At 38.0% G+C, this 15,827-nt stretch overlaps 1 protein-coding gene across 4 annotated transcripts in view; it reads right to left on the bottom strand.

The window, feature by feature from the left end:
- POLA1 (DNA polymerase alpha 1, catalytic subunit) overlaps window positions 1–15,827 on the bottom strand; it is a 304,219-nt gene that overhangs the window by 50,530 nt on the left and 237,862 nt on the right. For 3 of the 4 annotated variants that reach the window (XM_054472674.2, XM_063659960.1, XM_054472675.2), the window contains one exon: window positions 15,808–15,827. This exon is cut by the window's right edge and continues 77 nt beyond it. In XM_054472674.2, coding sequence (XP_054328649.1) covers window positions 15,808–15,827 — 20 coding nt within the window. Of the gene's footprint in view, window positions 1–10,404; window positions 10,448–15,807 lie in introns of all 4 variants that reach the window. The other variant, XM_063659961.1, reaches the window with a different exon arrangement.

Genomic DNA, 15,827 nt, shown 5'->3' with positions numbered 1-15,827 from the left:
AAGAGATGAGCACAAGACACAGGAATATCCTCCTAAACCCTCTACTACTACCATCCTGTTCCAGACCGCTTGGAGGATATGCAAAATTATAAAGCTGCGGAAGGCTGCTCTACCCAGGATCCAGTCAGCTGAGTGTCAACGTAAGTAGAAGAGGACAGGAGGTGGGAATGGTCTCAGAAATCCAAACCACAGAAGCTCCTAAGTACCACGTTTGGGTTAGCCTCCACCTTAATACCTCCCCAGTTACCTATTCAGTCTCCTTGAAAGATCCCCCATCCTCCCGAGCAGCCCCATTCCTTCGTTCATGATGCAAGTTAATGGGGAAAAATAACGTGCTTTATAGCCAATTTTGTTGAAATGCATTTATTTCATCTTCAGTTTGCTCATTACCAGAAAACAGTTCCTTCTTGCTTCCTTTTCCCTAGCCTATTTTTCTTCACTTTATCTTTGATGCTACATTAGCGTATACAGCACCATAAATGCTTCCTTTATCTAGGAAATAATTCTTGTGTTTGACTTCATTTTCCCTTCTACTGTCTGTTTAAATTGTTATCTAGATGCCACCCAGTCTCCCTTTCTATATCAAAGTCAAACTTAATGCATATTTGACAAGAAGCAATATTAAAGTTTGAAGAGTTTCACTAACTCAGATTCTCAACACTGTGGGTGTGCATCAGAATCACCTGCGGAGATTTTTAAATACACTGCCGCCTGGGCCCCACCCCAGACCTACTCAATCAGAAATCTAGCTTGTGGATTATTCGTGTTTCAACTTCTTCCATTAAGTATGGAAAACTGAGAATTAAAGTTTTCTTTTTAATATACTTCTGACATGATGCTATTTCGATAGATAAGAAAACTAAAACACAGTTATCAAGATATATTTTAAGCTCCTTGAGAAGAGGGACCATGCTTTTTTCATACTGTAACCATTTGGTAAAAATGAATCGAGCATTTGCTACATGTTTGGTGTTGTGCTAGATGCTGAGGATACAAATCTGAACAAAACATGGTCAATGACAGGCTGCAGAAACCAATTCAAATACAGTTGTAACATTAAGTACTATAATAGATAGTCGTTTAGACAAAGTGTTCTCAGAAGTAATAAAACCAACTGACATTTACTGCATGCTTACTATGTGCCAGGCACTGTCCTAAGCATTTTACGTATTGCCTGTTTAATGTCCTAGACGTTTAACATGTTAGCCTATTTCCATATTATCCTGCTGAATTTAGAACCCTTTGAGGTAGGTGCTATTTTTTTCTGGTTTTATAAATGTACTTCAAGGTTACTTATCTAGTAAGGGGTGGAAAGTCAAAATTTGCACCTGGCACTCTCACTCCAGAGCCTGAGTTTTTAATCACTACCCTATATTGCTTTTGAGAAACCCAGGCCAATGCCCTTGGTGTTCAAATGCTAGCAGAAGGAAGGAACAAAACAACAAATATTTAACAGAGCACTCACATGGTATGCCTGAAGCTCCTCCTTCCTAAAACTCCTGAACGCAACAAACTAGAACCTTTGAATGTTTGTATGATTCCTTAGAGCCTAGGCAAAGACAAATATTATCTTTCCCATTACTTCAGTAATGAGATCAGAAGTTAGGTTTTCATAGCTAACCCTTAAATCGATCCCTTCATTTCTATTCCTCTAGTTCGTGAGAGCTTACATCATTTGAGCCAAACTAAAAATGGCATTTTGAGGACACTGCTTCCAGGAATTCCCACATGCCTGTAGCATGTTACAGTGACACTCTGCTGCAATGAAAAAGTTATTTCCTTAGAATTAGGCGAGAAAGGCAAATCTAAAGAGATGATATTTCAGGTTGAAAGAAGGAAAAAAGTTTCCTGATTCAGAATTGAAGGCTGCTGCCAACAGCTTGTTTTGTTTCCAAAGATCAACACACAAAAGTTTCACAGAGCTGGAGGGAAAAGATTTGGATGCTAAGTTAGACAGGGGGCGGGGGGGGGCATAATTCCCATCATTCCTTTGGGAGCAGTACAAAAATAACAAAACCTTTATAAAAGAGATGAGCAAGCTGGCTGTGAAAGGAATGACCCCTCACATATAGGGAAAGCAATTTGCATCTACAGATCTCATTGGTATAAATGACCTCCTTCAAAGAGTGAAAACCTCAATGGAAAGCCACTATATACCCATGAAAAGCTTTGCCGCCTATTTGTTGAGCTGTATACAGACTAACAAACAGGAGTGGTTAACCTGGCGCACCATGCACTATAGAGATATTTTTTTTAAGTAGGCTTAGTCAGCTAATCTTGTTGAGATTTCTCTCATACTACTGATTTCTTATTCTCAAAATAAATTAAGAGGCTTCATTCAAAATTCCCTGTGGTCTACCAGCTTGAGTTTGTTGGGTGTCTTTGATTGTCTCTTGTCTTTAGATTCCCTGCCTTGTCTCTTTAGATTTTGCTGTGCCCTTTGGTATTTCCCGTTAGTCCATGTCTGGAATAGCTAATTACATGGTAGTGTAATTCCTGCCGTACAACAAGGAATAGCAGAACCTTGCTAATTCACACCAATGACTGAAAGACTCCTGTGTAAGTTACTGAATTATGCAAATGAGCAATAAGTGAAGAAAGATGATTCAAAATTGTATTTCATTCATTTATTTTGACAAGTGTAGTTTAGTCTTAATTATTTTGAAAATTTCTTTGTAGCATACTAATAAATTTACTGCGGCTTATTTGTTAAAAGTGATAAAGCCTTCACTAACAGAGACCAGAGTGCACTCTGTTGAATAATTTCCTAAGACAGACTACTGTTCAGACGCTTTCTTTTACTGTGGATTTTACTGACTTTTCAGCATCGTCTTTTTTTGGTAAGGCAATGTATAATATACCAGTAAAGTTGAAGAATTAGTTCAGCAGTAAACATTTACTTCATAAACAGGTCTTACATGTTTAAACTTTCACCATGGTGTTAGTGAAAAAACAAAACACAACAAAAAATTAGCCATGCTTTAAGTAAAACATTTTTACATTTTTTTCGTCATAATGCTAACAGGACTTTAATTTTTATTGTCTAAATAAAACTAGTTTGGTCTGTCAGTCATCCCATTTAATTCCAATTTCTATTTTGTTTTGTCTTACCACACTTCTTTTCTTTATAGTTAAAGACGTCTGTTTTAAGATAAGTGGGTATATCACAGTATGTAAATTTTCATGTCAAAATACTTACATTATTATATTCTGAGTTAAATTATTTAAGACAGAAAAACATTTTGATACACTTTTGACAGATGTATCCTGTAGGATGGATCAATTTCTTTCAAAGCACCACCACTGGTTACAGTGGAGAGTGGAGAGTGAAGAGAGAATACTCTTCAAGGACAGCGGGCCCAGTGACTCACACCTATAATCCCAGCACTTTGGGAGGCTAAGGCGGGTGGATTGCTGGAGTCCAGGAGTTTGAGGCCAGCCTGGGCAACATGGTGAAACCCCATCTCTACAAAAAGATACAAAAATTAGCTGGGTGTGGTGACACGCACCTGTAGTCTCAGCTACTGGGGGCGGGGGACTGGGATGGGAGGATCACTTGAGCCCAGGAGGTCGAGGCTGCAGTGAGCAGAGATCGTGCCACTGAACTCCAGCCTAGGTGACAGAGCGAGACCCTATCTCAAAAAATAATGCCCTTTAAGCTTATAGTCCTGAGTTTAAAGATTTGCTTCTTAATAAGCACTTTTAGACGAAATTTGCAATTCAGATATGCTTTCAAATCATGATGCATTTGTCAAAGGAGGTTCTCCCTTTATAAAAGCAAGATAAATAGGGCACTTAAAGAAAAGTGAGAAAGGCAAAACTTAGTCTCAAACTACATGTCTGCATCTGTGCCTATTAAAATCTCACATACTCTTGAAGGCCCAACTCAGGAAATCTCCACCAGGAAACCTTCCCTGAGTTATATGCTGAGATCCCTCAGCAATTCATACCATTCCCTTGTATTTGAGTTACTTGTCTTCAGGCTGAAGTTTCCCTAATAGATTAAGAACAGGGCAGCTGTGATATGGCAGAAAGAAAAGCCGGGCTCTCAACACTTCTAAGCTTTGCTACTTTGGGAGAGTCATTTCATCCTTTTGGGGTTGTTTCTCATCTCAAAAGTGTCAACTACATACCCGTATGCCATGGAATTGTCTGGAAAATGTAAAAGATAATGGCTGTGAATGTTCTCCACAAAAGTAGAGTCCTATAAAAAGGAGGTATTTAGAGGTGAATGCATGAATAAGCAATTGGTCAGAAGTACTAGTACTTCTAGAAGCAATATCATATAGGACAGAGACCCAATACATATTTGCTGAATAAACTGGGCAAGGGTGCAGGGCACGAAGAGGGGACAGAGAGTAACAGACTTACACACAGACTTGCTTTTCTGACCCTATTTGAAATTACAATAATTTCTTAAAACAAGAAAAGTACATCAGTGTCTAAAATTAGCCAGCAAATCTATCTTTCTACGAACTATTTAAGCCTTAAGCTCTAGGGGATGGTGCTAGGGCTTGCAGGGCTCACAGGCCAAGGTGAGAAGGGTTTCCCAGGGCCTTTATACAGGGAGAATGTAATCAGTGTTGATTTAATTCAATGATGGGCTACTAAGTCTGTCTAGTTACCGTCCTGTTAGCCACAAGATAAGAGAATGCAGATGGATCTAAATAAATTCATGACCACTACAGGAAGAACTAGTTTAAGAATGAGTCAAATTGATGATGGGTTTTCTTTGTATATGAAGGGTAGCATTATATGAACAAGATAGTACAGCATAAAATAATAAATGGCACTGATTAATAATGTGAAAATCAACATCAGTTCTTGGCCTGGGCCTACAGAGTTACTGGAGACATCACAAGGACATTATTAGACTTCAAAAGTTACGGTTGATTCCCTTAGATAATTATGAAAAATTTATCAAGAATTATAGGATAATGAAGACATATGCCAATTCATATGAAAAGCAAGAAAGCAAAACAGAACACAACAATGTCAGTTTAAACGTCAGCTTCAAAATGAAATTTGTATTATAATTGAAAAGAAGAGGATTAAGTAAACACTTGGCTTTTAACCATTAAGGGCTATTCTGGCATGGTACAAGCACTAGTAAAAAAACAAAAACAAAAACAAAAAAAAAACAAAAAATACCAACCAACAAAACAAAAACAAAAGATTAAGAGGAAACGTGAGAGGCAGTGCTGTCTCATAGAGGGAGCATAAACACTTCTGAAACCATGAGAAGAAATGTTATCACAATAGACTTAAGGCAAATAAGAAATGATTAAGACATTAAATTCTGGGCTAAGTAAATGAGAAAAGATTCCCAAGAGGAAAAGAATATGCAATTTTAAAATAACCCCTAACTACTAGAGAAAAATAGCAGAGTCAGACTAAATCTGTTTAAATCCCAAACATCTCTGAGACCATGAAACAATTCTGGATAAATATAAATCCTCTAATTTGCCTGAAGCAAATGGGACTGGCATTTTCATACCGTTCACTGACTTTTTAAAAAAATTCACACTTATTGGAAATTTCAGCTAGTACAAAAAAGTCACAAATTCAATAACTGGTAATACCACAATGAGTGTTTCATTAGAAAGTTTTAAGAAAAAAATGAGTATCTTCTCCTTCTGAGCTGAACCTTCTAATGTTTAAGGCTACATTTTTAAAAGAAATAACTCATACATTTTAAGTGGCTGTTTCAATACATTTCTAGTGAGAAGCACTAATTTTGGGAAGGAAATTAGTATACCTGTATCTAACCCCAAGTGCTTGATTTAGGTCATGTTGTAATAGATTATACAGATATTATACAAATACTGATAATATTAATTCCTGAAACTCATAGTACATTCTATCATGATACTTAAAGGATCTACTCACTTCTCTGCCATGAGTATTACAAGCCCTTTCCTCCTAATTGATGTGCAATTAATTCAACCAACCTCCAATTAGTCTTCTACAACATTACCCTATTTAGATTATAAAACAGAGCCTCTAGATTGGGTTTTAAACCTGGGCTAAAATAGACTCCTACAGACCAAAAATGGTTCTGGGATTTCTCTTTGTAGTGTAATTTTGATGTCATATCTAATTTGCTGTCATGACTATTGTTTCACTGTGCAATTTTTATGTCGTTTTGAATGGTAAAGGCATCATAGCTTTATTGAATTAAACCTTCTGTCTTTATTTAGGGTCTGATGTTACAAGTTTGTGTGCTTATGTTTATGTCTCAAAAGCTGCTTTTGACATCAAGTAGTAGAAAGGAGTATGCTCTCTTGATACATTTGCTCATATCTTAATAAATATAAACACAAACTGGAAAAACACCTTCTCCAAACTGAAGAAACAGAAAACTGAATATTATTATTGCTTTTAAAGGCAGAGATAGCTATTAAATAAGCCATTCACATTACAGAATTATAGAAGACCTTGCTGTTGTGTAACCTAAATGCCTTGTTGATTCTATTAATCAATTCTTTCCTAAGAAAGAACTGCCCTTTCCATTGACAGTTTTTGTGGTACTTACCTCAAACATTTAGATATTATTCTTACCACATTCCATAGTCACAAAAAAATTAAAATGCTCTCTGACTTTTTAAATCACAAGGGACAAAGTCTATCTTACCCATACCACAATACTCAGTTTAGTGTTGGTCTGTTGGCACTTATCCTTGTCCTGGCCTATGAGTTCAAGCTCTAAACTAAAGTTATGACTAAGAAGACTAACCATGGAAAGCCTTCCACTAGACCACTGGAATAGCCTTTTAACTAACTTTTAGTGCATGAAATTTCATAAAGTTTTTACTAGATAATTACACTTCCTGATTTTGTAATTAGTGGAAGTACATGCAATTACATAATAATTATGATAGTAATTACGTAATTAAGATGTATAATTATGTAGTAAAAAACATCATGGAAATAAAACCATCTACTGTGTAAGCACAATACATTTTAAAAGTAAATTCACTAGCTCAACTGTTTAAAAATACTTTTCTTCAAAATAAAGTGATTAGCTCACATTATGGCTTAACTGCTTGAGAATTGTTTCTTTTTTTCATCATTGGTGATAGAAGCATATTTTTAAGAAGTACATAAAAAAATCTTGTCAATCTTTAGTATTTTTCCTACTAAAAAATGACAATATGCTTTGTAAATGCAGACCATCAACCACATTATCACCTAGACATGGCAGAGCCCTTGTGTTGCTGTACTTGTCACTATAAAAGGGGAAAGGAACTTGGCCCACTAAAAAGACATAATGGGAAATGATTTTATAGAACGAGTAACACATCTGTTATCATAGAAACCCTCTAAGTCTCTTTGTACATAAAAGTGCAAACGTTGAGTGCATATTTACAGAAATGGGCTTAAAGACACATAATTAGAATCTGGAAGCTGGCTGCTCCAAAATATGGCAACTTTCATATACTAACTTAGCTATCTTGAAGAGGATGGCAGAAAATGTACAGAGCCAAGACACTTCTGCTTATGGGGAAAGCAACTAAAGTGACCATTTCCTGGAAAATGTAGTTTCTCTTCTGTCACACTGTAAAGTTATCTTGAGTTAAAACAAAAACAAAACAGGCAGTATCCATAGAGAAAAATAAACCAGTGTTAGCAGGCTCCATGCTGCCATCAGACAATACCAACTTTCACGTTCTTGTAGTGAGTATAAAAACATCACAGAAAAGTCAGTGACAGTAGGAAAAAGAAAATTTCAAAATAAACTTTTCAGTAGCAAAATTTAAGAAATAGAATCTTGTTTCCATTAAAAGAACCTAGTTGAATGTCTTGAAATCTTTACAAAATACTACTAAATCAATGTTGTAATGAGGTCCAGAATATAGTGATAGGGTGAAACTTTACTCTGGGCACATAGAGAGCGGCCCTTACACGAAGTGGGTGTAGAACTACACTCCAGTTCTTTTTTTATTGAGATGGAGTCTCACTCTGTGGCCCAGGCTGGAGTGCTACGGTGCGATCTTGGCTCACTGCAACCTCCATCTCCTGGGTTCAAGCGATTCTCCTGCCTCAGCCTCCCGAGTAGCTGGGATTACAGGCACGTGCCACCATGCCTGGCTAATTTTTTTACTTTTAGTAGAGACGGCGGTTTCACCATGTTGACCAGGCTGGTCTCAAACTCCTGACCTCAGGTAATCCACCTGCCAAAGCACTCCCAAAGCGCTGGGATTACAGGCATGAGCCACTGTGCCCGGCCTTAGTTCTTTCTTTTATAAGCCACTAATCTTAAAAAGCTGAAAGCTATTTTGAAAATCCTAATTTACTTCTCCCTTGTTCCTTCTAGTTACGAAGAAACAAAGTGGAAGAACTCATGCTTTCTGGCTTTTTTCCCCTCTCTTAGCCCTTGTCAGACCACTGCATTTTTAGCTTAATAAAAACATATTTCAAAAGGCCAGGTTGTGATATGAATTCTACCTTAAACTTGGGTAGTCCTTCTGTAGCCTGCATAGTTGTCGTTTTAAAGTTTTACCAAAAGGACAGCCCTAATCAATGAATGAATAAAGTGGAAGTAGGCTTTAGTTATTAAGGGAGAGTGTCTTAGATCAGTGCTTCTGAAACTTTAACACGCGGAGGAATCACCTGAGGATCTTGTTAAAATGCAGATGCTGATGCAGTAGGTCTGGGGTGGGTCTGATATTTTGCATTTCTAACAAGCTCCCACGTGATGCCTATGCTACTGGGTTACTGATCACACTTGGAGTAACAAGGCCTTAGGTTTGACTTGGAAAAAAATACACGGAGAGAAAAAAAGCTGGTTTGGGTTCATTTCTATGTTCTTTTTTCCCTCAATTGTGAAATTATTTGGGTAATTATTTCAAGTTGAGTAACATTCTCTGTAACATTTTAGTGCTTATAATTTTTTTCATGTTATGAGAGCAGTACATGCTCAGAGTATATAATGTAGAAAATATATAAAATTATAAAGAAAAAGAAAAGCTATAATCCACCTAGAGATAACTGTAACAAATTCTAGTGTTCCTTACTAATTTTTCTACCTTGCACATACACCACAAATTAGAATCATAAGTTATCTAGTTTTGTATTTTATCATTAAAGATTAAACCTATGTAATATCTAACAATAACAACCCTCAGAGGCTCAAGATTATATAAACCACTTTTTTTCTTACCAAAATTCTTTACGTATTTCTACAATCACTTCTTTATAATAAACAGATAGCTATGTTCTGAACTGTCAAGTCAAAGCCTCCTACCATAAAAATTCCCTTAATCAAAAACAATTTTTAAAAACCCTCAGATCATTTTTTTATTTGTAAGAAAATGAAATTAAAAATGCAGTTTACAGTTACCTATCTTAAAATCTATTTTTCTAAAGAAAATTGCACAAATACAAAAAATATAATTTTAAGAAGAATGAATAGATGCGAATTGTTTTGTGTGTGCTTTACCTGTTATTAGTTATTAAAAACAGAAAAAGCTTGTTCCCAAAATTCAGCAAGTTTTTCGATGGAATAACACAACCAGGCCGGGCACGGTGGCTCATGCCTGTAATTCCAGCACTTTGGGAGGCCGAGGTGGGCGGATCACAAGGTCAGGAGATCGAGACCAACCTGACTAACACGGTGAAACCCCATCTCTACTAAAAACACAAAAAATTAGCCGGGCGTGGTGGCAGATGCCTGTAGTCCCAGCTACTCGGGAGGCTGAGGCAGGAGAATGGCGTGAACCCGGGAGGCAGAGCTTGTAGTGAGCCAAGATCGCGCCACTGCACTCTAGCCTGGGCGACAGAGTGAGACTCCGTCTCAAAATAAAAAATAAATAAAAAAAAAAAACACAACCAGTGGGCTTCAAAAAGTGGCAATAGGAAGAAAAGGACCAGACAGGTGCTCTCTGACACAGTCTTCTTTTTAATATTTTGTTAAGGATTTAACCAAGTAAATTCTAAGGATGTCAACTAGCTTAGAGAGGACCACAGGGGCTCTTTGCTACTTTCATGATGAAACTTTCCTGCTTTCACTTTAACAGTTCAGGAAATATAGCGGAAATCCTTAACACTGAAATGGGACCCATCTTGAGACTTTCCAAAATCTCCAAATTCCCATATACACTAAAGCATATAATTTCTTCCATAAAACTCTTATTTTCTGGCTTAAAAAATACTACCTTTTAAGACCCTTTTCGGTACTAGCTGTTGTCTTTGTTTTGGAGACCATTTTCCACAAAGTAATATAATTATTAGTACTTTATGAGTGTAACTACTTAGCTGATGGGGAACACAGAACAGGACCCCGTGGCAGTGTGGGTGAGGAGCAGTTGGCTTGGCTTGCTCATTAGTTAAGTGACTGGATATTCTTTCAGTTCCATTTAAATCTGGCATCAGCAAAATAACACACACTAACATGTTACCTACCTTCAGTATCACTTGCAAAGAGTTCAAGCGACAAGCGTTGAATCTGCAAATGTCAAGGAACTTTAGTAACTTTGATTTCTTCATCAATATAATGAGCACAATCCACTGCTGCCTCACAGGAGTACTGTGAGAACTTGTGTTACACACGTGAAAGGACAATAGAAAACTATAAAGTACCTTAAAAGGGGCAGCCTAGTTCTTCTGGATGGCATGTTAGGAAACAAGAGGGCCTACAGATGTTACCACCAGGCCTAAAGAAAAGACAGAAGAAAAGAGACTACAAGAGACTGAAAAGTTTAAGGAAAAAAAAAAAAGAAAAGAAAGCATATGAGGCTCAAGAGGGGAAGTGAATGTGGGATTTCACCTGGTTGAGAGGAGCAAGAAAACTGCAATCTTTGCAGGTGCAGCTCAGGAGGCTGGGGCACTCAAGGCTGCCCATAGCACTTTGTGAGAAACAGGGTGACTTGAAGAACAGTCCATCTAGGCCTAAAGAGACCCCCATTGGGAAGTCAGGCTTTCCAATGGATACTTCTCCTATGGGTAAATCGTCATCTTTTAGCTAGCCTCTATGCTGCAATTCCCATTTCTGTCTTCAACAGAATTCTACATCCTAGTGTTCCAATTCTGGCAGTGTTCAAAGGAATTTATTAAGAAATTCAAGTAGATCATCAGTTATGGACTGAATTGTGCCCCCTCAAAATTCATACTGAAGGTGGGTTGAAGTCTTAACCCTTTGTACCTTAGAATGAGACTGTATCTGGAGTGGACTGTATTAGAATGGACTGTATAGGGCCTTCAAAGAATTAAGTTAAAATGAGGTCATTAGGGTGGGACCCAATCCAATATGACCAGTGTCAGTATAAGAAGAGGAGATTAGATACAGAGGGAAGACACTGGGAGAAGATAGCTCCTTAGAAGTTGAGGAGAGACCTGGCCGGGTGTGGTGGCTCACGCCTGTAATCCCAGCACTTTGGGAGGCTGAGGCGAGCGGATCACGAAATCAGGAGTTTGAGACCCACCTGACCAACATGGTGAAACCCCATCTCTACTAAAAATACAAAAATTAGCTGGGCGTGGTGATGTGCACCTGTAATCCCAGCTACTCAGGAGGCTGAGGCGGGAAAATTGCTTGAAGCCAGGAGGCAGAGGTTGCAGTGAGCCAAGATCGCGCCACTGCACTCGAGCCTGGGTGACAAAGCGAGACTCCGTCTCAAAAAAAAAGAAGTTGGGGAGAGACCAACCTTGCTGACACCTTGCTCTTAGACTTCTAGCTTCCAGAAATGTGAGGAAATATAGTTAAGCCACCCCATCCATGGTACTTTGTTATAGCAGTCCTAGCAAATGAATACACCATCTTACTATTAATAGCTGACACAGAATATGAGGAGAGAAGCATCTACTAAATGAGAACAGAAACAGAAAAAAAAGTTTCTTTCTAGAACTAAAGAAAGATCAAACACTGAAGTAAAAAAGCAGTTAGTGGCTCCCTCTCTTTGCTTCCAAAATAATTTCACCGTATTGGTGGTGACACTCAGGCCATACCACACTTAGTTGTTGCTGAATCTGTCTTTCTTCAACGGACTCTAAGCTCCTCCAGGGCAGAGAGTGTTGGCCATCCACCTTTGTTCCTCTGACATGAGGAATGTCACTCAACACATAATAGGAACTATATATAAACAAATTGTTTTTACTGTTGCTGAATAAACAACAACAAAGGTTCAGTTGAGAACACTAAGAGACTTTTTTCTTCCTGCATTTTTAAGGAGATTTAGATTTGAACTGATTCAGGTTTCCCCTAAACTGTTCACTTACCCCTACTCAGGCCAAGGCACCACAGGATGAGGCAGCCAAATGGGACCATTTCATGCTGCCATCCTGGAAATGGATTTTTACTTCATAGACTGCCCCTATGTTCCTGTAAAACCGCCTTTGAATCCATTATGCCATCTGTGTACATTCTGGAGCAGTTACAATAATAATGCCAAAGTCCCACAGAAATAAGATTTTAAAAATGTAATGGAGTTACAGCAAATATGCAGTAAACACTTCACCAACGTGAATAACAGTCCTTTACCATTTTAAAGGAAGAAAAAAATATCAAATGGGGTTAATTCACATTATGGACTAATGGTCTGTAAACTTTTGTTTGAAAGAAAAGCAGAGAAAAAGCTTTGACAAGAGCTACTTTTCACCATAAAAATAAACCTCTTTCAAATAATTTGTACATGTTTTTCTAAGTCAAATTGCCAAGTTTCAAACAAAAATTAAAACCACCATCCAGTTACAACCCTTAAAATATGGGCTTTATGATGGAAATGGTAAAACAATCTTAGTGAAGGAAATGTTGCTAGGTACTGACAGTAAAGGAGAGTCTACAGTAAATAGTTCACACGCCAGTTACAGGGCACTTGTTGACAGAAGACACTTAGACTCCATTCTCAATAATATAACTGTGTGTAACGACTGTCATTTTTCACAGGACTTTTGATGTTAACATCTACTGGTGTTCTGGCCATGGTCCAAATTGAATAAATATATTTGCCCTCCAGTTCCCTTAGATTTTAAACTCATTTTAATAGCAGGTCTCCCTTGAATAGCAAATCAAAAGAGAATTCACTCCAACTTATAAAGTGAGAAGTCAATTCTACTTGTTAGATTATTTTAAACTTATGGTGTTTTCCCCTATAATTGTTCTCCTCTCTACTAGAAGAATATTCTTGTTCCCCCATTGTTCCCTATGAACTATGACCTTGCATTCAATTGTCTTTTATTTAGAAACCATCCAACTATGTCTTTAGAGCGCCCAGGAGAGGGGTTCTTAAACTTGGCTGCACGTCAGAATTATCTGGGGGAATTTTCAAAAAATTACAGCTTCCTAAGCTCTACCCCCAACATCTTCTGAATTAGAATCTGTGGACACAGGATCTACAGATTTGGGTTTTTAATATGCCCCAGGTGACTCTTAGGAGAGGGCTTATCAGATGTCATGTGTTAGGAAACCTCTGCTCTTGGGAAGTGTGCCCCGAAGTTTTGGTTTATATCCCACCACTTATGAATACCCTAATACCACTTAGCATTACTGCATGATCTGAAAATGCCTGGAGCATGTAAATTTCAGCTAATTCACTCATTCCCAAACTGTAATTCAGGAATAATAAATAAACAGCAGGAAACTCAAAGAGTTTCAATAGGTAAAATTCAATAAATAAAACAAAAGGGCTCTTGGAACATTTCATGAAGTTCCTTCAGTCATATATATTTTTTTCTCTTCTCGTCTTATTTTCTTTAGCCCTCTGACATGTAAAAGAACCCATTGATAAGTCAATGCCATTTTTGCCCCGAATTGCTGGGTAGTATATTATTAGATACAAACAATAAAAAAAGTGTACTGATTCTTAAACTTGTGAAATGGGACTACAGTAAACTCTGAGTGTACAGATCCTGTCAATACTTTTCCCTTTTAGCCAAGCAAGAGGCTTCCAAGCGGCTACTTATTTCCTCTTATTTTCTGTGGGTGTAATAATATGCACTCTCAATGTCCTCTAAGAGGATGGGCTAAATCTCCAGTGACTTTCCAGATCACTCCTCTACATGCCTCCTAGAGTTGCCAGACTTTTTGAAAATTGCTGATCATAAAAGACTGATTCTGCCTCTCAGATAAGAATTTTAGAGCCATATAGGGAAGAGGAATCTTTCCCCTCAAATAACATATAGAAAACAATCTAGGATGGATAGATTTAGAAAGAAATAATGGGCTGGCCAGGCACAGTGGCTCACGCCTGTAATCCCAGCACTTTGGGAGGCTGAGGCAGGCAGATCACCTGAGGTCAGGGGTTTGAGGCCAGCCTGGCCAACAAGGTGAAACCCCCTCTCTACTAGAAATACAAAAATTGGCCAGGTGTGGTGGCACATGCCTATAATCCCAGCTACTTGGGAGGCTGAGGCAGGAGAATCATTTTAATCCGGAAGGCGGAGGCTGCAGTGAGCTGAGATCGTGCCACTGCACTCCAGCCTGGGCAACAGAGGAAGACTCTGTCTCAAAAAAAGAGAAGTAATGGGGGAACAGGTTCTAATATACTGATATCCAGAAAGAGGTAACAGACCTGATGGAAACAGATAATGCGTTCAGATAATCAGTACTTAATTTTCTCAACTCATAACTGTCTTTAGGAAAGGTCCTTGGGGATAAAAGAAAAACAGCTGTAAATGATATTACAAGTATATATGGGCTAGACATTGACCATGAATAAAAGTTCTAAAACTTAGTTATTAATAGGCAGAAGAAATTTATTCTCTGTATAAATTTTACTAATTCATGGAAAATATGCTGTGGAGATAGCTCAAGTCCTTGTTGAACATCTAGAGATAAGATACTAATATCTGAACCAGCTTCTCCATCAGTTGTAAAATGCTTTCTCTCCAAGGACAGCAAAACCAAATAAGTCAAGGCATTTAAAAAATAATTTCTAGCCTATCTTGTGGATGGAAAAACAAGTCAATTATGACTGGAATTAAAAACAGTGAGAACAAATCAAGGGCAGCACGGGGATTCTTATGTGGGGAAATCTAGCAATAGTTGTAGGTTTTTAATGTCATTGCGGTTGTTTCCAGCCCTAGTACCGACCAAGAAAACGTTGAATTGATGCTCGCTGACAAACAACATAAACACTCTGTAGGTAACTAATAAGAAAAATGTGTAAATTTGCCTTTTTAATTTTTCACAGGTAATAGAAAAGTTGTCAATGTGATTTTCAGGTAGGAGAAAAAAAACCAAACATGCAGTTGTCATGACATTTTCAAATACTTTAAGTTATGTAACAAAGCTTTTCCCAGACCCATTAAGTCCCACAGTGCCTACAAGTCTTGTATAACGAAATGCCGAGTGCCGAGGGTTCCATGCAACAGCTGATCATACCGGCTGAGGCACCTATACACTCTCTTAGGATGGAGTCAATAAAGGAACTCCACCTCATCCCTCTCTCAAAACGAACCCAGGCTTTTAGCAAACAGCAGAGACACACTCCAGGTCTATTTTTTTGTGGTAATATCTGGTTTTTGTAAGCCCAATGATCACGTTGCCTATGCTTATTTTATTACAATTACTAAACTCTGTAGAAAATAGCATTTTCAAAATATAGCATTTAAAGAGTCCTTTTTGTACTATTCCTCCCCCAAAGCCTTGCTTTAATAGGGAACAATGTGAAACAGGCTGTGGGGGCCAAAGCTGGGGATTCCTATGCCACCGCCCATCGTGCAGGGGATCCCTGTGTTCACATAGGCCCCCACGGCCTGCTTCTGAGACAGCAATGTGATGCTGCATGAACAGCCTGACACAGTAGGTCTGGCTTTTATAATGCAAATTTCCACTTTAAACTCAAAGGTAATTACAGTATTTTAACGTACCTTTCTCATGATCGGTAGTA

Source organism: Pongo pygmaeus, chromosome X (genome assembly GCF_028885625.2).
Source record: "Pongo pygmaeus isolate AG05252 chromosome X, NHGRI_mPonPyg2-v2.0_pri, whole genome shotgun sequence".
Classification (NCBI taxonomy): Eukaryota; Metazoa; Chordata; class Mammalia; order Primates; family Hominidae; genus Pongo; species Pongo pygmaeus.
The sequence above is the reverse complement of the archived record's forward strand: the minus strand, read 5'-3'. Positions and strand labels throughout refer to the sequence as shown.